Source organism: Bombus vancouverensis, chromosome 2, assembly GCF_051014615.1.
Source record: "Bombus vancouverensis nearcticus chromosome 2, iyBomVanc1_principal, whole genome shotgun sequence".
In the NCBI taxonomy this organism is placed as follows: Eukaryota; Metazoa; Arthropoda; class Insecta; order Hymenoptera; family Apidae; genus Bombus; species Bombus vancouverensis.
The window spans coordinates 1,889,962-1,917,722 of NC_134912.1; the positions used below are offsets into that span (position 1 = coordinate 1,889,962).

The window sequence follows — 27,761 nt, forward strand, 5'->3', positions numbered from 1 at the left end:
AATTCAATGTAATTAAAAACTAAATCAGCGTAATGCAACGTCGGATTAAATAATTCTCATTGATGACTGTATTCAAAATGTTCAGAGAAACCGGAGTCCATTAAAACGTTCTAAATGTATCATTCGTGCTTTCATTGCTCTTCATTTTTCCTAATAGCATCCCTATAATGTATCAGTAGCAAATTTCTCATCAGCTTCTTCGATTTATCTACTTTTGAGCAGTTTCGTAACGTTTGCCGCGCACAGAGCTGTGCTCCTCAGGTTCCGAATCAGACCAACGCCATTATATTTCCGCTTCACGTAGAATTGGCAGCGGGAATGGTACGCGGCCCCCGTTAGAATGAGTTAGAGCTAGCAACTGACCTATCCCATGTTGAACGACCTCGACGAGCTTCGAAGGCCAATGCATCACAATTCATAACTTTATCAGACGTTCTCCGTTACGTACTTACTAGTTCAAAGACGTAGGAGTGCTATCAAATCATACTATGGGCACGTTAGGTTTTTGTTTTTGAGGCTCCAGATTAAGTAGAAAAAATTAAATTTTTACTCCTCGATTTAATACAATATTTTATTACAATTTTAATATCATTTAAAATACCAAATGCACTCAGTTCCGTTAGCTGATTTATGCGATGTATTTAATGAAAAGGAAGTTCAAGTAATACCAACACATACATTTGAGATAAGTCATTATTCTCTTCCCGTTGTCAATAAAAGAAGAAAGAAATGTGAGACACAGAAAAATTAAATAATATAATAAATTGTTACACATATTTTGTAGATATTCTATAAATATTTTTTGAAAAATTAGCAGCAAGTTGAAAATATTTCGTGAAATATCCATATTTTAAATGATTTGATGGAGTTGCACGTAGTACATAAAATACAATAATATCAAAGCATGCAATTTAATACAACAAAAAGAGAGAAAGCGTTATAGATATATATTTCGTACATACACAAAAATGAAAAAATGTTTTTCTCTATTGCATCTAATAAATTTAGTATTCTGCGATTTATTTCAATTGTATGACGCAACTATATAATATCAACAATATGTTATCAAAGCTTTCGAAAGCGTTCATATTTTTCATTCAATTTAAAACAATTCAGAAACGCAATAAATTTTTAGGAAGCCAGGCAGAAAAAGATAACGGCATAACAGAGCAAGTCTTAAAACCGAGGGAGGAACACAAAAGGGACACCAGAATTGTGCCAATTTAACGGGTTCCAAATTATGTAACCGTCAACGTTAATGCTATCATTATAAAAGATAAAAGTACATCTGTGTCTTTCGTTGAGTGAAACCACGTTGTGAATTCAATGGCAAACTTAGTTATTAAGAGATAGGAAGAGGAGCACAATAGCATATTTACCTATTTTTGATAATAAAATGAATATCCTTATTTATAAAATTATTGATAAAACAAACTGCAAATAATAAATTAAACTTCCTTATAATGATCATAGTTATACATAGTAATACATATATTATAAACTGATTAAATTGATGTTTATGTAACGATAAAACTGGCATTTGTAATTGTCAGACATTATAGAATTATTTTCTTACTGGACAAACTCTTTATCTTCAGATTTTTCAATTTTTTAACTTTTGAATTATAAGATAAATTATACTTGGATCTAATTAATTCGTATGTAAATATAATAAATACCATAATAAATACAGTGGTATGCGAATATAAATTTTTGTAAACATTGTATATCATGTTCATTGCTAATCTTGTCTGTGATAGCGAACAGGTTAATGGCTAATGAAAGTATCAATCGATTTCCACTGCTAAACATCATCCAATATAGAGATGGTAAATTTACATATCAGTTTTGGGCGCTCCACTTTAGGTTCAACATGACCACGCATCCATAGGACCAAGCTTGACATGATTCCCGACCAGTAGCACCTTGACTCATTTTATAAGGTCCTGTCGAGGGTTTGAGGTTCGGGATCATGTTGGTCTTGGTCGAATGAGTCCAGGGTCATGTCGAGCGTAGTCCCATGCGTCCGTGGTTTTGTTGGAACTGATCTCACGAGTCTTCCCTTGCGCGTTCTCTCGACTGATGGTCCTTAGCGAGTGTGACCTTCTATTTTTGGTATTATTCCGTATCGCGTTATGTATTTGTAGAATTTGCTAGGTTGGGTATTTGTGGTTTCAAAATTAAGACACAATTCAATACTATCTGTAAAGTTTATGTGATTGTAGCTATGATAATTGTTGATTGACATTTCGAATAATTAATTGTTGTGTCTGTACATCTTCTAATGTTTCATTAAGATTTGAATTATTCCTTTACGTTTAGTTCGAATGAGAGTTATTCTTGCTATCACTGAAGATTTTTATTATGTTTTCTGGTTTATGTTTTTTTATGTTTACAAAAGGTGAAAAAGGAAAAAAAAATTTTTCAGTGGTCCTGAATCAATGACCAGGGACAGTAGATGATTATAATTAAAGTGAAATGATGAAGACAAGTAAAGATAAAATTCAAAGTTAATTTTATTAAAAGTACTTACGTTCTAGTAATTACGAAAACAAGAATACTGAAACCCGATATTTTGACTGATTTAGTAGCTGTACCGTTAAAATCGTCGATGATGCTACGTCGTTTGTATGGAGTTCACTATGTCCAAAATTGTTTTCCGATTTTCACATTACTCATGCCAGCTTTGTTTAAAGCTATCGCGTATCAGCAAACCATGCTCGTAACCTTCGAAATAGGAGAAGGTTCGTAAGCAAATTCCAACGGTAGTCGGTGAAATGTGCATCTCGATCAACGATTTCTACGACTACCTGTACGCAGAACAACTATTGCAAACCGCCGCTTTGTTTCCTGCCTGGCTTTCGCTTTAACCTTTCGATGCGATAAAAAGTTCAATATCGCACTGAAAAGCTGACTTTCCAAACGGTTGTACGGCGAGGGGCGTATGCAAGTACTCCTCCTGGCATTTCAAAGTAGCGAGGGTCCTATTGACTTTCGGGCGGAGTGCGAGCAGAACCAAAGAAAGGTTCTAAGGCCTGGAATTGAGGAAACTTCCCTCCTCGGCCAGGTGAAACTTCCCGCCAGCCGGAAATGGAAACTCTCGCGCCTCCGTTCCGCGTTCAGTACGGACGCAGCAGTATCGCGCGCGTGTGTGCTTCTCTCTCCTTTTCTCTACACTTTTTGCTGTTTCTCTTTTTCTGCAGTAGCGCTTTTCTGTCGTTTTTAGATTTATTACAATGTTTCATATTCGACGTGAAATGAATGCGATGTGATTTTTGTGTTTTCAGGACGCTGCCAGAACGCAGGTCCACGGGAACAGCCGGATAGCAGGGATGATGCGAGGAAAATAGGCGATCTGCGCGACGAACTGCAGGCTGACGATGCGGATCAGTCGTATGTGTAAGTACTTTATGCATATTTGATGCCTTCGATCGAACGTTGTCGGTTATCGAAAGCTTTGTGTTCGAGGAAATAGAAACAGACATCAATCGGGCTTGTAAATTGACGAGCGATAGTTTGAACACTTTTAGGACCATGTTTTTTTAAAGATTATCATTTTTTAAAGCATCACTTTTTGCTGTAAAATTACTGAAAATATTTTTCTAGGAAAGCTTTTCTCGGTAAAAGTTCGCAGTAATTTATGTAAATAAATCACGGAGGTTGTACATCGCTGAACAATGACAAGAATATTTTTTTAAAAAAGTTTTTTCGGCATAAGAATTTGCAGTGATTTATGTAAAATGATTCATTACAGTTTGAAAGCAATTGCCCCATCTCCCTCTGGAATGTGTAACGCGTGCCTGTGACATCAGAGTTAATGAGCGAATTGGCTCGTTAATTATCAAGGTCGATCGTTATGTTTGTGGAGCAGTGTCAATTGTTTTAAGTGAACCCACTTTCCAATTGATCTTAAAATAACATATTTTAAGAATATATATTCCTTTTTATTTTATAGCTCTATTAACCTTATTATAGCCAAAATTTGTCAAGATAATTTAAATTTTATATTCAATGTCAAGTATATTGTTGGTAGGTATATTTTCAGATTTATAAATATTTCAGTGATTGTTTGCTAAAAATGTAGGATTTCTTGTCAAAAGGGTAGATTGTCGTCCTTTCTACTTTGTAACCAGATCCTTTCTACTTTGGAATAATGAAATTAATTTCTAACAATACTCTGATGGGTCGATTACCATTTCAAAAATCGACCTTGTAACTTCCTACAGTTGCCCGTATATAATTACGAATCTAGACATTCTTTCCAGATGTATTCTTAAGGTCGCACGTGGTATAGATCTTTGGCATCTTTGGCGAATCTTTCAAAAGTACGGTAGTAGCAGGCTATTTGTCTCTAAATGTCATATTAACGTGCTGACGCTAATGTGTCTTTTTGAATTGAATTCATTTTTGATTCTTCGCTTTCTATTCTCTTGCTCTTCCCCAAACATTTCTTTTTTCTATTTATAACATTGCTAATTATCTACATTGAGAGTTCTGTACATTCTACGTAGAATACGTTTTATGCTATAATTAATTTTTGGTAGTTTAATAAAAGTCATAAGCTTCGATTATATATTAATATCATCAGAAGTTTGTCATATGATTAAATATTAATGAATACAGACCATGTACATACATACAGTAATAACAATACATTTGTATAACAATTCTGTACTCTGCCTATACTCTTCATATATCGACTTATCTCTTCTTCACAAACTGCAAAACTAACTTACAAATGTCGATACTGATAAGTTGCTGCACCTAAAAAGGAGTAAGACGAAGGAGAAACAGAGGAAAAAAGAGAAAAAATAAAGGAGCAGGAAAAGTGAAAGAACGTGTCTCACGTTTCTTGTTTCTGGGCAACAAGTCCTTTTGGCGAATTCAATAAAGTCGATGGAATGGTCGCGGAAATCGTCGTTGGAGTAGAGTCGCAAGTTCCGGTGCACGGAGTGGGCATCGAGGATCAAACGGTTGGACTCTGGAGAACCGATAATTACGGTGGCGCACGAAATAAGGGCGGTCGTATTACGGTGGTATTACACACTCGAACTTTCTAATTGATACGTAACACAGTCGAACCGCAGTCATGGAAACCCGGTTAAAGCGCGCACACCACCTAACGCCTGTCTCAATTACACACTAGCACGACTTATAATTACCGAAGCTAAAGGGTCCCGGGAGGATGGAATCGTGCTCCAGGTTCTCGTGAGGCGGTGCACGCGTCTTCGTTTCTAAAGGAATCCCAGCTTTTCGCGGTATTTTCATTTACAAGTGCTGGAATGTTTAACGACCATGGTTACAGTTTCCCTCGTTTGTCGTTATTACGATAGTTGGGATGGCTGAGACTCTTTGAGTACGCTTCGCGGCTTCCTATGAAATTATGCATGCAATCAGACCGCCTGGTCCTCGTTGTTGGAACGTTATTGAAACGGAGATTTTTGTATATTTAATAGGATCAGATTCGTTTAACACATTCACTACTTTCTCAAAGGTGTCGAATCGTGAAATTCAGAATTTTCGAACAATTTCACAGGAAGACAGATGTGTACCTATTACTTCTTTAATTCTTTAATTCAGATACTTTCAACTCCTACAAAATCCCACCCGTTTACAATAGGAACATTAAAAGAGATTAAAACTTAAAAAGATACAGAACATTATACACGCGAAAGGGAGAAGGGGCCTATATTGCCAGGTATGGTTTCATTTCATTTTGTCGAGAAAGAAAGAGAGAAATAACGCTTGGCTATGTTGTCCATTAGCTGGGATGCGTCTCTCGAGGGTAAAAAGGCGCTCGATGAGGACGGGAGCTCCCTCTCGTCTCGAAACGCGGCAAAGGTGCCGGAGACGGAAGCGGAAACAGCGCCTCGGGCTGACGGAAATAGGGACAAGGTCCTCGTTCCACCAGAAGATGCTTCCAACTCCTCGCTTCGGCAGGGTTTGAATGTCAGTGAGTAAAAATGTTTACTTTTTAAATCGGACCGAAAGAGTCCCAGGTATGATCGTGTAACTTATATGTTGTAAATGAAAAGTGGAAATAAAGCTTTACAGCTTCATCTGTTTCCACTCCTCAAAGGCTGCTTTCATTGGTTTCAAAGAATTATTACAGAGGATTGTGTTGATAATTTATTATGAACGCAGTATTGATTCGAATTAAAGCATTTATTGTTTCGGTAGTTTTGACATATTGTAATGCATTAGAATAATTTATGTGCTTGAAATTGTATCTAAACTGGATGAGAAATTAAATATGTTTTATAATTAATCATTTATAGTTGCCATGAATTACTACATAATAAATAGGTTATTAGCATCTTAGTTGAAACAATAAGTTGAGTTTTATCATTTTTAGAAGAGATTGGTTTGTTTTAAAAATTTTAACAGTTGTAATTTTGTCTGAAATTCTTTATAGAAGAGTTAAACGATAGAATAGAAGCGAAATTTTGTCAATAAGTATTACAAACAATATAGATTGGTTATAGATATTTATTATGATTATTATTTAGTTTTTAATTGAAACGTTGCATAATTGAAATTTCTGCATTTTTCTACATATATAATGTTAAATTTCTTTAATTAAAGTTTTTTTATGACTAATTTTATATCATAAATCAGAATTTCAATTTTATTTTATATACCTATTTGTTTTATCTGTTTACTTATATAGATTGTTATCATCCGAGTAATTACATCAAATTAGTCTTTTAATGAGAACGTCTAAATAAATAAATAATTGCTACGATAGAAACCAATATGCATTGTGTTACATATATGTATATTGTTGATAAAAATAGATTAGGCAGATCACTATTAATAAACGTCATCCGAGAAATTAAATATTATTTGATTGCTAACAGAAATTGTTTCAATTTACTGCATAGCAAACGACAGAGTTTACGTCGGAGCATACATAAATTAGTGTGCTCGATTATGTTCGCGGGGAGGCGCGTCTGCAGTGCGACTCGTCAACGAGAATCGTTAATTCTCGTCTTGATTAGTATCGACACCACGAATTAGCCGATTCCCTGCTTCGATTACGACGATAGGGATATTTAGATAGAATCTGACACAGGATTTTACAATTTACACATAGCTATATATTTCGCAAACAACACCTTCTAAGACTGAAGACTGAATGTTGCGGATGAATGCTAAGTGTAAGCGGATCAGTGTCGTTTTTCTGTGTGTCTTGTGCGGAGAGCTGACAATCGAAGTATCAGTGACGCATGTGGAAAAGACGATGTGCGTAAAGCATGGGTCAAGCGGATCCGTCAATTGCAATTTTCGACGAGGAAATAAGGGCAACGGTCATTGCTGCTAATTGGTTGGAAATTGATAGGAAAAGTGAGAATTGACTGCCGCCAAACTGAAGGTCACTCGCAGATACGGAGCATACCCTCGAGTGACGCACGTGGAAATGCCGCGTGTCCCAATGTTTATTTAATCATTACCGTTAATAAAATCAAGCAGCGCCTCGACTTAAATAATACATCGTAAAAATAAGGAAGTTGACGGAAAACACTAAACCTTATGGCGGGCAGATGGAATGAGTGCTAATAAAGACTAAATCTCGAGACGGCAGTAACGACTCCTTGGGGATTATTGTTGGTCCAAGCGAATATGTTAAGGAAAGCGTAGATAGAGAAATAAAAATTGGAGAAAAGTGTATGGTATCGTTAGAAAATTAGAAACAGCTATTCTCAAAAGGTTGTTATGGAAATAGGAACAAATTGTGGGGTACCGTGGATGAAAAAATGGACGAGTGTGTGATGGCTGAGTGGCCATAGGGAAGATAGTGCCTACTTTAAGCAGGGAAGAAATATACTAATCAGTGCGTGACAAACGCATCGTTGGCTGTCTTCCAAATTATCCTGCATGGAAAATAATTTTTATAGTATAGCAGTTTATGGTGACATTCAATGCGCTGCCATTTAATCCAAAGATAGTCTACTTTGCATGCTATTTATTTCGTAATTTATGTTTCTATATTTAAGCGATTAAACTTACACTATTGCAAAAATAATCCGCTTATACGTGCACAACTGCTGCGTTTTAAAGAGAATTAAAAATAGCATAAAAACAGTCATAAAATTTGTTATCAATAAAACGTGAGCATTGATACAAATTCATGTTTTTAAGAACACAAACAAACATACTGATTCTAACTCGTGATTTATTTCATCCAAATTTCTGAATGGCTGTTTTTATATTTTTTTATATATTATATATCATTTTATACATTTTTGTATACATCTTTATATTTTCAAATTTTTCATAAATGCATGAATATCCATAGTCTAATTATCAAAAGATTTAAAACAATTTTAAACCGAAACGACTAAATCCAAGCTATCTATCCATAGCTATCCATGTAAGAAAACTAACCAGATATTAGCAAAAACAAAGTTGTCAGCTCCATTTCACGCGTTTACATCGTATTTTCACATAAAATCCCTGGTTTCAGCAGCATCAACGTCTATCACCCGTCGAAAGGGGGATATCAACGACAGATCCCGTAAGAAAAGGCGTAGAAACAAAGATTCGAAGAACTCCGACGTGGATCGACAGCGTGAGAACACGCAGGAGGTGTACGAGAACGAGATCAGGGGGAAACGAGGTGGTCAAACGAAAAAATCGAAGGATACCGCTGCGAGGAGGTATCGCGTCGAGCGTCGGAGGAGGAGAAAAAATCGCGAACGAAAGCGTGGAAGGAAGAGGTCCAAGCAGAACGGAGAGAAAAACGAGGCGCGTAGAACGTCCAAGTTCAAAAGAAGAATGAACGATGTGCCCGCCGCGCTACTGCTTGGCAAGATCGATGGTCACGTGGCGGAGGACAATGTTTCCGGCTACGACTCCTCGAACGTGACCGGGAGAGGTAACCAGAATCTCTCGAATGCTTCTGACGTTACCTCGCCGTTCAATCTTCAGGACCAATTAACTACCGAGGCCACGAAACGGTCCACGCACACCACATCGCGTTACAAGATGTACGAAGACACCGTCGAAAGGGAATTCTCGAAGCAGCTTGAAAAAGAGATCTCGCGGACGCAGATGGAAGACCCTGCCAGCTTGGAGAACCGTATCCTGGGTAGTTCCGTGCCGAAATCCTCTCACAAGAATACAGAACATAAAGAGGATGGTTCTACAAATACGAACGAGTCGAAGTTTGGCAACTCGAGGTACGACGCCGATAAAATGTTAGGTTATTCACGGACGGAAGAGGATTTACCTATTTTGGATTTGGAGAACGAGGTGCTGGCGAGGACCTTGAAGGATTACAACGCTTATATGACGTCGAGCTTGAAGTTATCGATGGTACCCAGGCGGGACGCAATCGAGCATAGGAAAACTGGCGGATCGCATTTTCATGGGAAACCCATAATCGACGGAGTAGAGTTCGATAGGTTGGGCGGAAAGAAGAGCACGGAAACGATGAGCAGCACCTTGGCGTACGAGGAAGATACGAGAGGGGATTTATCATGCATAAACGGGACGTTCGTGCCGGCACCCCTTGCCCGCCATGCACTGATCAAATATGTAAAGTAAGTGGCTTTTAGCATGAATAATTCAACTCATCTCGAACACCGGCCAGGTACCTGGTTTCAGTCAATGCGATTTCTCTTATGACGATGGATCTTGCGCGCGTTTGTGAAGTTGAGCGCTGTATTATGTTCTTGTGATAGAGTAGAGCCAGGACGGAAGTAATTAATGCGAGTTTCATACATCTAGAGTTTTTATTCATGTGTTGGCAAACAATAATTTGGATATATTTCAGTCAATCGAGTTGGATTTAACGTTTTTCCGATGAATAGTAAAGTTGATTCATTTCCGTTTATTTTTATTTAAGTGGAAACCTAAATAGGAACGTATAACATTATTTGCTTAACGTATTCATAATGCTTACATTACATTATCTACAAAAAATTAGCTACATATTGCATTGATTTAAAAATAAAAGCTAATTTGAATTAGTTTACAAGATTCTATGTGGTTTGATTGACCAAATGTTCCTTGGAATAGTTTGTTTGTTAACTGATGTTATGGATTAATTAATGATCATTGTTACGCTAGTATAACAACGATGATCGCGTAATTAAATTGAAATGTTGATCCATTTTGAGAAATTCAAATTATTTTCATTGATATAAGCACAATATTATAATATTAATTAAAACATCTGGAGTCAAAAATCACTTTAAATTACACATTAAATCAGTTTTATTATACTTTATTCGGGAACGTTTGACAATTTTAAGAATTTTAAGAAATCTAAAACTTTTGCTGGGATTGTAGATTGTAGAGAATCTTTTTCTCTGGCGTGGCAAGAAAATGATTTTTCTTATGTTTCATTTTCCATGCGTATTGCCGCATATAATTATTTGCACACTTTCATATGGATGAAAGATACAGAGTTTGTCAAGTAACAAAATAATAATATAAAGTTTGACTATTATAAACACCAACATCATTATCGCATGTTGACTCACAAAAATCAATTTGATCATAATATGTCATTATACGTAGTTACAATGATCATAAGTTTGATGTACACATAATATCATAATTAAAGGTTACCTACACGTCATCAAAACTAATATACTTTTGAGCGGTACGTAGTGAACTTTTAAATATTTTCAATCTTTCGAGGTTTTCAAACTTTCTCGATAATAAAAAGGAAAAGGTGATTTACAAACGCGTGGCTTCTATCAGATATACGGAACGAACGTTTCGTTTTGAGCATTTTGTACAAAATCTTTAAGGAAGTGTGCATTTTTTCTCCTTGGGAGACTCAGATGAAAAAGTCTATAATTGCTGTTCTTGTTGTTCGTTCCGTTTGAAACGAACCTTCTCCGGTTGGTAGCGAAAGGTTCCTTTCAAAGGCTCTCTCTTTTGCCCCTTTACTTTGATCCGTTCTTTAATCGAGCACACGCCTCTGGTCTACGCCGTGAAACGTCCCTCCATTGCTGCTTGAAATTTCCACTCCCTTCCACTCTTTCGTCAGAAAACTGAATTACTGGGACAAGTTCGTAGCCGGGATTGTAGAACCAGAAAAGTTTCGGATCGGGGGTCCCGAACTTTTCAATGCTTCGACGTGCTGGAATTACCTGACAGCGCTGCAAAATATAAAAAGATCGTGAAAGTAAGGCAAGTGACTGTAATGGCAAGTAAATCTCGATTCTATCAAATGTTGAATGAGAAGAACAAGGAAGGTCAAAAGTTTGGAAACGTATTAGGAACAACATTGGAAAAATTGTGACGATTTTAAGAGCCAATGAGTGATTATGAGCATTTGAATGTACCTTGTCCTCTTTCATTATGTAATTTTTATATTCAATATCCTGTTACGTTAAATATTTTTATTGTTATTTTATTTTTATGTTTATATATTATTTAATATACAGGGTGGTTGGTTACTGGTGGTACAAGCGGAAAGGGGGTGATTCTAGGCGAAAAAAGAAGTCGAAAATATAGAATAAATATTTTTCGTTTGAGGCTTTGTTTTCGAGAAAATCGACTTTAAATTTTCGCTCGGTACGCGTGCACTTTATCACGTCTCGTTATAACGGATCTCACTGTAGATCGTTGTCTCGATGGAAAAATTAAAAAAAAAAAAGAAAAAAAACCCTTTTTTTACGTGGGGAAATCCGGCGGATTTTTATCGGCTAAAACCCCACGGGCGGGCCTAGGTGTAGTCATCAGCAACGAGTGAAACCGCATCTCCGGGGGTACTTCCCAAACACTCATAGAAAGCACAACAACATAGTAGGCAAGGGGGGTCGGGAAACCCACTTGCCCGTTGTATATACTTCTAAGATGATATTTGGTTTTCCACCTTGGCTTGCCCAGGAGTGGTCTCGAACTCGCGACATCTTACTACCGCATACGCCCTTTACGATAGAATCTTATATAGAATATATAGAATAGAAAATATAGAATAAAAATTTTTCGTTTGAGGCTTTGTTTTCGAAAAAATCGACTTTAAATTTTCGCTCGGTACGCGTGCAGTACGTTATAAGGGATCTCATTGTAGATCGTTGTCTCGATGGAAAATTTAAAAAAAAAATAAAAAAAAATTTTTATTCCATATTTTCGACACTTCTTTTTTCGCGTAGAATCACCCCCTTTCCGCTTGTACCACCAGTTACCAACCACCCTGTATATATGTATCTCATTTAAATGTATGTATTTCATATTTCTATACTCTACATATTTTATTTCTATATTTATGTTTATGTAAGTTATTAGTAAGAAATTGTTGCGATAAATATTGTCTCGTATATGAAATTTCTTTCACAGTTTAGTTTATTTCATTTACCATAAATTAATTATTTGAATGGTGAAATATAGTAATAAAAAAGTTACGAGTCTGGGAGTGGTTCTTGTAATAATATTTTTCAATGATTTTTAAACCTATTATGTGTTATACGAGGAAGCTGTATTTCAATTATGTTACTGAATTTGATAGACTTACGGGTTTATAACGGATCATAAACTCTTTCGCGAGAGTCTACATCATCATGTTGGAAACTATCGATCAGCTATTGTATATCTACCAGCAGCGTAAACTTTTGAAGTCGGGGCAGTAACCAATCAGGGAATTAATTTCCACGGGCAACCAATGCAAACAAAAGTTTATTACAAAAGCTCTCTTGTACTTCACTTTCTCGGCTACGAACTTCCAAAGTGTCTTTCCCGCTAGTTTTTGGAGAAATCAAGGAAAACCAATTTACGTAGGTAAATCAAAGACGAAGTAGTAGATGATGATAAATAATTCTAATCGTGCAATGTAGATAATGAGTTGTTATGCTATGCATATTACATAAAGTTTATTATATTATTTTGTAAATTTTTAAAAGTATATGATTGCTGTTTTTCCAAGATCGTCGATACCAGGCCACGAGTATTTGGAGGCAGATTACGAGTGTGCTCCAGGGTACTACATGGTGAGCACAATAACTAGACTACTTTGCAGAAATCGTCAATGGGTAGGGCAACTTCCAAAGTGCAAGATCAAAGCGAATTTTGAAGGTGTGTGTATCGACGCTTCTTGTGACCATGTTTGCAAAGAAGTCGATGGCAGGCCAGTATGTTCCTGTTACAAGGGTTTCCGGTTGGAAGATGATAAATGTATCGGTGAGTTATGCTTGAGTGTCTTCGCTTTATTTGGATATAACCAAGTTGTGGATATTTATGCATATTGTATAATTCATATTTTTGCAGACACAGATAAGAAATTGAAACTTGAATATAAAAGAATGCTTTATTCTCCAAATGCAGACTAGTCATAGATCCATAAATATTCACAATCTAGACGTAATACTTAACTGACCATGTTTATATGTTTTATCTGTTATTCTATCAAAATGTTTTTTTTTATTGTATTGGTTATTAGCATATTTGGTCGATGAACAAAAACGGCTACTTGAATTCAATATTTAAAATTTTCAATTTTCAATATTACATATTTGGAGTATTTAACGTTTCAAGCATAAGGTAATCGAATCATAATGCTTGATAGAAATTATGTGTTTTTATAGCTTGAATTGCGTTTATTACACATTATCAAGCATATATGGAACGCTTAACCACATAAATCAGAGACTATATCACGTTCATCTTTGTATTCAGCGTTGCGTAACAAATTGTTTCGAAACGTTAATCTCCTATTCTATTTGCTAGTGATTAAAATGTAAAAAGCTAAAAATCGGAGTATATTGTATGCACGAAAATGGACAATTAAGTGTTAAAATATTCTTTAATCTTTTAAATAGAAGCAATAATCTTTTCATTTTTTAAATTTATGTTCGTTCATTCTAATTTACATATTTTATATTTTACTATAATTTTAGTTTATCGATCAGGTGATTTTATTGATTAATATTTCCAGAACAAGATTTTATGAGATCATTACTCGTGAGAAGCGCAAAACGTTCTCGATGTCGACATGCTGTAAAATAATCATAACATTTTGCGATCTAATAATATTTTGATAGTCCACCGGTTCGAAGATTTCTTCTACGTTTTTATCCCTCTCCTTTTTCTTTCTCTTTTTTTTTTAAGCGGTATGAATACTAAAACGTAGAAACGATACCGTTTTTCCTCGGAAGACGAGCTGTCGAAGCGGTGAAAAAGAAATGTCTCAAGATGAAATATCGACAGGATACTCGTTGAAATATTGACGGCTTCCGCATTCTGTAGGAGACAAGTTCTTCCTGTCTGTATTAAAACATCAACGATTTCGTTTCTGAAATCCTTCCTTGTTTGCCCGTGGAATGTATTACTGTCCGTTTCTCATAAAACTGAAGGGCGATTATAAATTTTTATTTCAAAGTTCGTTTGTATGTCCTGAAATGAAAGGGACGCTGGATATCGACAATGTCGTACTGTTTTTATTTCTTTCTCAATGTTTCTCGCGTTTATTGCAAGATAGATTTTAATTTCAAAAATGGATTCACAAGCTGTTTTTCGATATTAATCACGTTGGTTCAGTTTAAAATGTCAAAAGAAACAAGGAATCAAGAATAAATTTTTTAAATGAAAATATTTCTCTCGGGAAATTTCTTTAAATAAAAATTATCATCATATATTCGCGATAATTAAATGTAAATGGGATTATAGAATTCTCGAGTGAAAATTGTATTAAAAGCGTAGGAAAATACAAATTGAATGAAAGTTCGTTGATTTAAGTTGAATGAGAAAGTAGTTTAAATCAAGCATAAATTCGAATTAACGGATTCTTGGAAAAATTAGCTTGTAGCGAACGGGGAAATGTCGTTAATCTAGGCGAATCGTAAAGACAGATAATCCGAATTAGTTAAAAGTCCAGCTTAACCGAGTCTAGTAAAACAAAGTTCCACTCAATTCGACGAGGTATACATGTATATACGTACAAAATAAAAGAATCACTGACTCGAATAAATTGGAGGAACAAGGAATACGAATAGAATGAAACGTTGAAGTAACTAAATTTCTATCAACGAGATTCAGTGTATTTACATATTCTTCGGAAATGTTTTTCCCCATTCAAGGATTTTATTTTGGCTTTTCGAATATTGTTCGTATCATTCCACATCATGTAGATTGTATCAAGTTTTCGAGAAAATTTTAACGAAATAATAAATAAGAAATAAGAGCTATTTATTTAAAAAACAGATTTCTCTTACTATTGAAACGATTATATTTTTGGAAATAATCAAATAAAAAGTCAAGAAATGCCATATGCGTAATTTTTTTAAAATATCGTATAATATTAAATCTAGGGCTATTACATTAAAACTATTTAGCTTGTATACAGGGTGGTTGGTAACTGGTGGTACAAGCGGAAAGGGGGTGATTCTACGCGAAAAAAGAAGTGTCGAAAATATGGAATAAAAATTTTTTTTTATTTTTTTTTTTAAATTTTCCATCGAGACAACGATCTACAATGAGATCCCTTATAACGTACTGCACGCGAACCGAGCGAAAATTTAAAGTCGATTTTCTCGAAAACAAAACCTCAAACGAAAAATTTTTATTCTATATTTTCTATTCTATATATTCTATATTTTCTATTATTCTATATTTTGAGGTTGACCATCTTGGTCATCAGCTGTAAAACACGTGTCCGTTGTAGCAACACTGAAGACCAGAGTTTTCTTATACCAGAGTATAAGGACAACTTGATGAACATAATGAGTCAACAACTAGAAAATACTCGGCGGGTTCGCTAGCTACGCTCGTAAAGGGCGTATGCGGTAGTAAGATGTCGCGAGTTCGAGACCACTCCTGGACAAGCCAAGGTGGAAAACCAAATATCATCTTAGAACGTATATACAACGGGCAAGTGGGGGGCCCCCCCCCCTTGCCTATAATGTTGTGATACTTTCTATGAGTGTTTGGGAAGTACCCCCGGAGATACGGTCACTCGTACACCTTAGGCCCGCCCGTGGGGTTTTAGCCGATAAAAATCCGCCGGCACCTTTGTCCCGTCCCGTGCGATGAGATAAGGTGTCGGTGAAGATTTCCCCACGTAAAAAAAGAGGCTTTTTTTCTTTTTTTTTTTAATTTTTCCATCGAGACAACGATCTACAGTGAGATCCGTTATAACGAGACGTGATAAAGTGCACGCGTACCGAGCGAAAATTTAAAGTCGATTTTCTCGAAAACAAAGCCTCAAACGAAAAATATTTATTCTATATTTTCGACTTCTTTTTTCGCCTAGAATCACCCCCTTTCCGCTTGTACCACCAGTAACCAACCACCCTGTATAATTTTCTGTGAAAAAATATTTAAGAAACACGATATGTACGTGTTAAAGTATTATTATACTTACAATGGATTAACCGCGCTATTAAATGAGATCGGAAACGCAGACCATCACGGAAGTTAGCTAAATTTCAGAAATTACACGTACTCATTAAAATTCAGATGTGAACGAATGCAAGGATAACAAGGGAGGTTGTGAACATAAATGCGTGAACACGCCGGGATCCTTTCGTTGTGAGTGTCCGAAAGGGATGAAACTAGACGAAGACAGGTTCACATGCAAGGGTGAGTTATTTGCACCTGGATATACATCCTCCGTGAAAGAAAAATATCGTTCTGTCTCTCTCTGCCCTTCTCTTTGAAAAAGCAACAAGTGTAAACATTGCGAAAAAGCCTACGCTGTTTCATCCATGACTATAGCTGGAATTTCGATCGTGTTTCCTATTTGCTTAGAAATGTTATCAATTCGTTTCTTTTTTAATGTTTTGCTTAATTTAAATTGTTTAATTTGTTTTTATTTTAGTATCCTTTGTATCGGATAATTCATTTCGAATGTTCTTTTATGTCACTATGTTCTTAAAATTTACGTTTTAAGAATTTATGTAATTGAAAGTACTACGCAAAAACTGGTGTAAATAATATTTTAATGAATATTGTATTACAATTTTCTGATAGTTCGATAGAATTTATTAGAATAGATAACGTAAAGTAATATGCAAGAAAAATTGGACGAAGGTGTTTACATGATGGAAATTTCAAAATTAATTAACTAAATACAAATTGTCACAAATAAAAAATGTATTTACACCACTTTTCATTTTCTCGAACGTAATTAACCAAAACAAGAATGTCGTATACTCCTTCAATATCCGCGTCAATTCAATTCAAACTCGATCCGCTATATATAAGAGAAAAATGTGAAATGGGATATGTAAAATAAAATTACTCGGCCGCTTTCATTATGCAGACATTAACGAGTGTCTGTTGAACAACGGACACGGGCCCTGTCAGGATACGTGTCGGAACACCATAGGCGGCTATGAATGTTCCTGCGATGGTCTACAGGATACTGTTCTGTCAGCCGACAACCACACGTGTCAGGACGCAGGTCCCTGTAGCGTCAACAACGCCGGATGCTCCCACACCTGTCTCTCCACGATGGGACGAGTATTTTGTCTCTGCCCTGATGGTTTCATCCTAGAGGATGATTGGAAGACCTGTCAAGGTAATAGAATTTCCTGATCGTTCGCCATCTTTCCTGGTCCTGTCCATTGTTCCCCCCTGGAACATTTGAATGACAAAAACAGATTTTAATAATATGCTATAAGAAAGAATTGTGGAAAATATGGAATAACTATATGTTTCGAGCGAGTAAACGAGCGATTCGAGTAAATGAGCGATTCGTACAATTGGGAACGTCATCCTACATAGTCAAGAGACTTCTTAATTACTCTCGTCAGAGAAATCGAGAACGTGTGTAATACGCATATATGACAGGTTTATAAACGACAATCTTTCCCTTTGGGATTTTAATCGTCTTTTTGGTTAACGTATAAAGATCTCCGTCTATTATGAATATGCTATTGTTAGAAGTGTATGAGCTGCAAATAAAAGCTGCCTGCCATTTAGTAGCTGGTTTTCAAAGTGCTTCTTTTCCTTCTGACCACTTACTCGAACGAATACAATATCAATCAATTTTTATATTTAATTTAAATTCCATATTTAATGAATATATCTAAACGGAAAAGCTTGTAAAACATTGCCAGCTACATGTTTTCAATTTATTATTTAATAAATCAAATTTTTTATCTAGTTTTATCTAAACATAGATCGAGTCGCGTGACAAAAGAATATCCATGAATTTTTGGGGTAAAGATTGTTATCGTTCTATTATTTTTTACTGCAATTCTCTTAAAACGCAATATAATATTTAAAGTAAACAAGAAGTACAACAATTTATGAATTATCGCGTTTAAAAGGATTTCTTTCTTACCTCCTATTAAACAGTGCAATGTGATCGCACGCAATATCCTCTTCTTCATCTATGAGAAGCTTTACTGAAATACATACATAAATAAAAGTTTTAGCATGAAAGTACCCATCATTATTATCTCGATGAGTTATAACAGAAGTAACATCGATACTAGGAAGATTCATTTATCGAAAAAATAAAAAATTATAGCGCTTAAAATAAAAAAGGAAATAATAGGATGTTTTATTTCTTTTCTAGACGTGGACGAGTGTGCCCAACCAGATTTGCAAACGGAAATGTGCCGGTACGGTTGCATCAACACGCCAGGATCTTATCGATGCGCCGAACCAATGGAGTTGAAGGATCAACCGATACTGGACAGCTTGTCGATCACATGCCTGCCAGGCTACGAGGCCACCCCCGATGGAACTTGTATCGGTAAGTGGTTTAATCCGTACGGGTGATTTAACAGGAAGTTGGATTTGCCAGCGAAGCCCCGCGGCAGACACTTTTCACTGCGAACATTCACTCCGCTGTGTAATACATTGTACTTCGGTTGCCTTGCGATTCTTGTGATTCTGTGATTTCCATGCTTTACGATTTACGAAACGAACCACTGGTTTTAAACGCAGTTTAAAACGATTCACCAAATCATCAAATGACGATACTAAATCTTTTGTCATTCGACGTTTCGATAATTTGATTTAAATTGATCAATCGTTTCGTTATTTAGTATTCTAATAATCGAGATTTCATAAAAATATTTGCTTATATCTTGATTTAAACTTTGAATATTTCTAAAAAAGATATAAAATAAATACTTGACTGTTGTTTTTATAGTTTGCATTAATAAATTTTTCTGTATTCTGGATGCTACTCTGAATACACTAGATAATCCAGAATAAACCAGATTATCATTCGAAAGTAAGGTTTTTCTTCTCACTATGTCGTCACGAGTAATTAGCACAGTTTACCGTATATTCGTTAATGAAACGGATACTTAACAAATATCGAGTTACGAAACGAGTATAATTCGTTTCCATTATATTTCCGCAGTGTATTTAAAACAACGAGACGTCCTAACATTCGTAACGATGATATTCTTCACTGGTCGGCATAATTGCGTTTATCGTTCATTTCGCGGCGCAAAATTCCAGTATAGTCAACTGATGGGTAGTACGATAACAATTCCCTATAGGGAGATGAGCGTCCTAACGAGATTCTGCCGCCTGGCCCTAGTCGTGCCCCATAATACCGTTCTAGACGATCCGAGTATATACGTAATCGAATTAGCCTGCACATGGATCCACTCGGTAGGCGAGCGGCTTCTCTGCTGCAATATTGGGTCGAGATTCTGGATCATCAACTGTCGGAAAACTGTCCGAATTAATGGCCTCGTGGCTGCTTCGAAATGTTTCACGTTAGCTTAGAGAAAGCGTTTCTATTATTTTCCATTTCTTCGTATAAATTATGAATAGAATCCATTTTTATCAATTCATTTTTATTTATTTCATTTTAACCAATGATTAGTTCGCGGATTTTTATGTACTTATAGGAAATTTAAAATTGCAAAAATGCACATACTACGCAAGTTCATAATTACTTGGATAAAAGGATATTCAACTTTTTATGTTATTCAACTTTCAATAAGATTTTCCACTTTTTCTAAGCACATTTAGAGAAAATGTTTGTTGTTACACACTTGCACTGTTACTTCGTGGTTAGAATCTTCTCAAGATCAATTTTCTAATAAGATCTTATTTCCGACTTTGACCTTTACGACACCTTCTAAACCAATTTGGTTGAGCAATCATTTGAGGGAATTGATATAGAGATGAAAAGATTTATAGATGATAAGTTTCAATTTTCAAATAACTTTTACTAACAAATATTAATTTACTTTTATATAATTTACTATAAGAAACTTTTTCATTCATTTGTTTTCTGCATTCAACAATGCCTTTTTATAGTGACAGAATCTTCCTTGGCGATTGAAAATAGTCTGAAATGCAAGTGTGAAGTGGCTAAATTAACAACTTTTGCTAGTACTCACGACTAAGGATCAGAATTTATCAGAACTTAGCTAGGTTGCTATTGTTTCCTTATGTCGTGTACGAATTACAAATCACTTATCACCGCAACTATCTAAGTGGAATTAGCCAGTAAGATTGCCATCATGCATCATTTTCTTATTAGACGAAACGTATAATCTACTTGTGTCTCGAGACGTTGGCAAGAAACTTTGATCTTAAGCGCAACTATCTATCATGCAAAACTTGTCTCAGCGACTGCTCAGTCTCTGACAAACCATCATAAAAGCTTAACTGATAGGATCAGCCGACTCTATTAATAAAAGATAACAACGACAATTTATATCTTCGTATAAAGTATCTGAGCGTTTCATTCAATTTTATCATTTGATTATCATTTGAAAATCTTGAAACTTGAAATATCTCTTTTATTTCACTTTTCTTTGACTTTTCTATGCTGATAGAAAATTTTTATCATGGAAACAAATTCTTTCTATTTCACATGTTTAAGGTAAAAAAAATATCGTTATACTTTAAACGATAAAATTGTATGTAGTACATTTTACGAATATCTAAATCTTCAGATTTATCTCTTAACTCGAATATTCTTAACAGCTTGTTAATAAGGTTTGCCTGTTTCAAACCTATTTTCTAATTCTTCGTTGTATTCCATTCAGAATGAATGTTTTCAATATTCCGTAATAATTCCGGAAGATCAAAGACTCAAATGTGGATATATTTAGTTTTCCTCTCAAAGCTTTCTTTTACAGAAATTCGCTGCCGTTGAAATTCTGTCACTGAAATTCTTCCAATATTCCACGAGAATTGCAAAAAATCAGAACCAGTCATTGCGAAATGCGAACTTCTTTTCTAATTCATCATTGTTTTTTATTACAAATTCTTTCGGCATTTCACAAGAATTATAAAGTAGCAAATGTGATAAAATTTACTTTTCCCTTCATATACTTTCTTTATACAGAGTGGTTGGTAACTGGTGGTACAAGCGGAAAGGGGGGTTCAAGGGGGTGATTCTACGCGAAAAAAGAAGTCGAAAATATAGAATAAAAATTCTCTTTTTCTTTTTAATTTTTTTTTTAAATCTACAGTGAGATCCGTTATAACGAGACGTGATAAAGTGCACGCGTACCGAGCGAAAATTTAAAGTCGATTTTCTCGAAAACAAAGCCTCAAACGAAAAATATTTATTCTATATTTTCGACTTCCTTTTTCGTGTAGAATCACCCCCTTTCCGCTTGTACCACCAGTTACCAATCACCCTGTATATACAGCGAAGGCAAAAGAAAGAAAGGAAAGGATGGTAAACGGAGAAATGCAACTTTATATCTATCTATTTTTCGGCTTCATAGTCTAGAAAAAGGATTTGGCTTACATATTTCAAGTTTTCACTCATTCCTTTACAGGTGCTAGAGCATTCACCACAATACAAGACTCGTACCGTACTCCCTTCTCAAAACATATATCCCCTTTTTTCAATATTCCGCAAGAATTCTAGAAGGCCAAAAAGATAATCATCGCAAAATACAGTTTCCTGTGTTCGAATCTCTTTTCTAATTTTCTAACATCATCCATTCGAAACGAATTCTTTCAATGTCCTACGAGATTTTCTCAGAGTAAAGAGTCAAGCGTTGCGAAATGCGACCACTTTTCATTCAAATGATTATAATATTCTGCAAGGATTTCCAAAGGTCAGATCATCGAGCATGGTAAAACTTAATTTTCTCTTCTATAATAATTCGTCGCTATGTTTCGCTAGAAACGGAACATTCTTTGGATGTTTGAGATGTTTACCAAAATAAAAAGCGTAAAATTCACGAAAAACCCCTGTTCCTTTGAACCCCTGTTCTAATTCACCACCGTTTTATGGTTACCATTCGAAACAAACTCGCTAGGGGTTGCAGGAAACAGTAGTCGAGAGAAATGGTTTGATTTAAGGGGATTTCGTCTAAAGGAACCTGCACGTTCACGATTCTGATTACAAGGTGACAGTTTGCCGGAATTTCTCCCATGGGATATAAAGGGTTGGTTGGTTGAGATGGCAGGGACAAATGTGAACTTACCGTGGAAATGGAGACGAATTCATTAATGAAGTTATGCCCGGCTCATTATGTGATGCACGAAGCGGTTAGTTCCGGCCGAGTTAATTCACAAAAATTAAAAATTCGAGGAGGTAATTTATCGGGAAATTTCATCGAGTTTAACAACGCACTTTGAATTAAATTTTTGGTCTGGTGTTTCGTAAATCGTGGATGTAACGATGATTAAGTTTTCATTCATGCTATTGTGGTGTTTCGTTGCGCAGCTGTTGTTGACAACTTCGAGAACGGTGCAATTTCTTACTTTAAATTGTTGGAAAATTATGGAAGAGTTCTTCTTTTATCGCATAAGTAACGGAAATTCTTCTTTTCTTAATAAGGAAATTTATCGAGATTTGTGTCGTCACTGAAAATATTATTTTACACGTGAGAATATACGCTTCTTTTTAAATATTTGCCGCTCTTATTTTATTTTATTTACGTTTTTATTGGGTTCGATAAATTTTTAGACAATTTTTTAAATTTAGGAATACCTTTTTTTATTACGAACGAGATGCGAATTGTTTTCGGAATCTAGTCATATGGATTTATTTCTAAGTTACGTACGTTTTTTATGTCCTTTCATTTCCAATATTTTCCAGTCAATAGTTTTACAATTTGCAACAATAATTCGTTGCTCGTCGGTATTTTTGAGACTCGTGATTTAAAATATTTCTGTTAATTGGGTTTTATCAAGATAGAATCAAGAAATAATCAGTTTCGAAGAAATATTGTATAAAGTATGAATGATATTTGTCAAACGTAATACCAATTAATTATGATAATATGAATGTAGTACCAATGATTATTAATATCTGATATTAAGAGAAAAAGTCGTCTTTCTTGTTAACGAATAAATTCAATTATTGAAAAATAATTCATTTTGGGAACATCAAATTACTAAAGAATACTTGGAATTTTTTATCGAAATGAATTTCAATGAAACGAATTTAATTCCTTTTATTATCTTAATTGAAATACTTTCAAACATAATGAACGTTCATTATTGTTAAATTGACTAATTAGTTCATAATGAACCTTTAATTATCTTCGAATTAAACGTATTCGTGTTTCTACGTTTTATTATCTCTGAGTGCAGTAACATTAACTTTCAGTGATACGTATGAATATGAAATAAAAATTTGGTATGTGTAATTGAAGAAAACGTTTGGAAAATATTGTTTAAACAAACATCTTTGAACAGTCCTTGCACAAAGATATTGCAATTCCAAACTAATAAATCATTCTAATACCAAACTGATCTTTTGAAAAGCGATCACAGAAATCTTATTTTCTGTCTAAGAAGGATTCCAAAGCTAAAAACACGCTGAAAGGATCTGTAGATAGGATTTGAACTGATTGACGACCAGTAAAGCCTTCGTAGTAAAGGATCACAGAGGAAAAGATTTAATTTCTGAAACGTGACCTACATTTCTTTTCTGTATGATTCCACTACTACATTGGAATATAAAGTATAGTATGCTAGACTACGGATATTTATGCAAATTCATATTTTTATGGAAGTAATTAAAAAAATGGAACGTAGGAAATTGTTTTACGTACTAAATATTATAACGAGTACTATATTGCGGATATCTTATATGTTTTTGCATATTACATGCATTCTGTGCATTTTTGCACCTTCAAATTTCCCATAAATTATAAAATTTTACATTCATAACTAAAAGCTGAACAAGACGCTAGTATACATGAAAAATTTAAAACCTACATGTTTGATACCATTGAAAATACGAGATCCGTAGTCTCGTTATAAGTACATACATATGTATATTCCCAAGAAAAAAGTAAATAGAAATCGCATTAAACGCTTTTACTCTTTTACCATCATTCGCTATTACCATTTTCCCGGTTTAATTTCTTCTTCGGTATTAGATTGATACAGTGATAAGAAATCAATATGTACGATGAAAAGATAACTAGATAATTTCGTAAATTTCTTTCATAAAAATATGAAATTTTTGTACACACAAAGTTACGACTTTTGAAAAGCAACGGCGAACAGATCTAAAAACAACGGAAGACTAAGGAATCGTTCGACTTTTAACTGCAATTTTGGTTTACGCAAACTTCTCTATTTAGGAACTTTCATCAACGAAGATTAACTTGGAAAACTGTTTCGCGAATGAATAAAAATGGAAAACAATAGCGCGCGCAGAAGCGAAAGGAGGTCTCTTTTTCTTTAGTTCCGTAGAGTTTCTGGCGGAATACGCGGAGGGCATCGTAAAAGTCTTTCAATGCGGTCGCAAGAAATTCTGAATTAGTTTCGTTCGAGTCTTTTAACACGAGCTTTCTTATGGCGAAGGGATAGCTCATTTTTTGGTACCTGTGTCGAGTGTCCGTTCGTTTTTCGACGAGGCAAGGATAAAGAGACGCGATGTACTTTAGGAAAGCTAACGCTTTCATTCCCTTGCCTTCATCTCAGTGCAAAGATTTCACGCGTTTTTTCTTTTCTATCGCTACTGAATCCGTTTCACATTACGTCCGCTTTTTACTAGCGATATTTGAACCGCGTTTCTACCACTGTGCGCTCTCTCCTTTTCTCCTAATAATTTTGCGAATCAGGGAATTTTTCGTCGTATTTTCTTACCGGTTAAGGCACTGTTCCGATTTATGTTTATTTTATAATTGACAATAGAGTTATACAAGGCGCGACCGAATTGCATGTACAAACGATTTGATTCCTTGTGAAAAAGTATGGAGAAAATATAGAATAAAATATTTTTCATATAACGCTTCATTTTTGAGAAAACTGAATTTGATTATTTTGTTGAGCATATCATTATTCTTATTATCATTCTTATATCATTCACTATTTTCTCAGGAAAAAGTATATCTAGATTTTTTTCCAGATCTTTGGTCAACTCAGTTTCTTGCACTGTTTCTTCAGTTATTGTGCCAATTCTTCCGTAATGGTCCTACAAAAACTGAGTCGTACGTGAAAGTTTAGCCGAGTATTATTCATATTTTCCTCGGTCCGGACGAACTTCTAACAAGATCCTCCGCGAACTCTCTGCGATTCTACTAAGTTTTTACGATGGCCCCGTTGCACTAGATGTGAGGAAAATTGTAATTTCTCTTTATTGTCTCGGTATTTTCATTACGCTTCAGCGAAATAGCCTGAACATCGGAAAATTCGTTAACTACCCTCTCAGGATTTCCATCATTATCGTATTTTCATTCTTCTGTCTCCTTTTTTTTCTAGTTTTCGTTGTAGTTCATCTGGACGTGACGTTTCCCTGGCCAAGTTTCACCGACGTCGTTATAAGTTCAGAAAATTGTTAGAAGAGTAACATTCCATAAAAAATTTACTCTCGTGGCCAAAGTACCCTTTTCACTTTTGTGGAACACAGCGTTCGTTTTTATAAGTGTCTCATTACCGGTTAACTTTGTGCACTTTTCACGAGAGTTTGTTTCCCTTCCGTGCACGTATATGTGCAGCGCTTTTTTTTCATTTTGAATCGTAGCAAAGAAGATAGGGGACGCGTACAAACATTTTGACTGCTCATGTCTATCGTTATTTATATGGTTATTTACATTTCTTCTTATGGTTATTTAAATTTCTCTCTTCGCGTTTAGAAGCACGTCAAACGATAATTTTGTCTAGAAAGTGATTGGTATGGAATTAATGAGGACGACCACTGAGAAATGTTTTTGTTGGAAATTCATTTCATTTTCTTTGCTTTTAGTCAGGATTGCGTGTCAAGTAAAGTAGAAAATTTATATGTACATATTTATGAAAACGAGATATACAAGGTGTCCCATGATTTAACAATCGAATTTTGTTATACAGGGTGGTTGGTAACTGGTGGTACAAGCGGAAAGGGGGTGATTCTACGCGAAAAAAGAAGTGTCGAAAATATGGAATAAAAATTTTTTTTTATTTTTTTTTTAAATTTTCCATCGAGACAACGATCTACAATGAGATCCCTTATAACGTACTGCACGCGAACCGAGCGAAAATTTAAAGTCGATTTTCTCGAAAACAAAACCTCAAACGAAAAATTTTTATTCTATATTTTCTATTCTATATATTCTATATTTTCTATTATTCTATATTTTGAGGTTGACCATCTTGGTCATCAGCTGTAAAACACGTGTCCGTTGTAGCAACACTGAAGACCAGAGTTTTCTTATACCAGAGTATAAGGACAACTTGATGAACATAATGAGTCAACAACTAGTAAATACTCGGCGGGTTCGCTAGCTACGCTCGTAAAGGGCGTATGCGGTAGTAAGATGTCGCGAGTTCGAGACCACTCCTGGACAAGCCAAGGTGGAAAACCAAATATCATCTTAGAACGTATATACAACGGGCAAGTGGGGGGCCCCCCCTTGCCTATAATGTTGTGATACTTTCTATGAGTGTTTGGGAAGTACCCCCGGAGATACGGTCACTCGTACACCTTAGGCCCGCCCGTGGGGTTTTAGCCGATAAAAATCCGCCGGCACCTTTGTCCCGTCCCGTGCGATGAGATAAGGTGTCGGTGAAGATTTCCCCACGTAAAAAAAGAGGCTTTTTTTCTTTTTTTTTTTAATTTTTCCATCGAGACAACGATCTACAGTGAGATCCGTTATAACGAGACGTGATAAAGTGCACGCGTACCGAGCGAAAATTTAAAGTCGATTTTCTCGAAAACAAAGCCTCAAACGAAAAATATTTATTCTATATTTTCGACTTCTTTTTTCGCCTAGAATCACCCCCTTTCCGCTTGTACCACCAGTAACCAACCACCCTGTATAATTTTCTGTGAAAAAATATTTAAGAAACACGATATGTACGTGTTAAAGTATTATTATACTTACAATGGATTAACCGCGCTATTAAATGAGATCGGAAACGCAGACCATCACGGAAGTTAGCTAAATTTCAGAAATTACACGTACTCATTAAAATTCAGATGTGAACGAATGCAAGGATAACAAGGGAGGTTGTGAACATAAATGCGTGAACACGCCGGGATCCTTTCGTTGTGAGTGTCCGAAAGGGATGAAACTAGACGAAGACAGGTTCACATGCAAGGGTGAGTTATTTGCATCTGGATATACATCCTCCGTGAAAGAAAAATATCGTTCTGTCTCTCTCTGCCCTTCTCTTTGAAAAAGCAACAAGTGTAAACATTGCGAAAAAGCCTACGCTGTTTCATCCATGACTATAGCTGGAATTTCGATCGTGTTTCCTATTTGCTTAGAAATGTTATCAATTCGTTTCTTTTTTAATGTTTTGCTTAATTTAATTTGTTTAATTTGTTTTTATTTTAGTATCCTTTGTATCGGATAATTCATTTCGAATGTTCTTTTATGTCACTATGTTCTTAAAATTTACGTTTTAAGAATTTATGTAATTGAAAGTACTACGCAAAAACTGGTGTAAATAATATTTAAATGAATATTGTATTA

General features: G+C 35.3%; 1 protein-coding gene across 3 annotated transcripts in view; it reads left to right on the forward strand.

Annotated features, from left to right (window-relative positions):
• LOC117163931 (uncharacterized) overlaps positions 1-27,761 on the forward strand; it is a 91,482-nt gene that overhangs the window by 22,043 nt on the left and 41,678 nt on the right. The window contains exons 2-8 of one of the 3 annotated variants that reach the window (XM_033346676.2): positions 3,288-3,399; positions 5,766-5,953; positions 8,468-9,545; positions 12,884-13,137; positions 16,411-16,533; positions 17,216-17,473; positions 18,479-18,658. In XM_033346676.2, the coding sequence (XP_033202567.2) occupies positions 3,288-3,399; positions 5,766-5,953; positions 8,468-9,545; positions 12,884-13,137; positions 16,411-16,533; positions 17,216-17,473; positions 18,479-18,658 (2,193 nt within the window). The remainder of the gene's footprint in view (positions 1-3,287; positions 3,400-5,765; positions 5,954-8,467; positions 9,546-12,883; positions 13,138-16,410; positions 16,534-17,215; positions 17,474-18,478; positions 18,659-27,761) is intronic. The other 2 variants (XM_033346677.2, XM_033346678.2) reach the window with 2 other exon arrangements.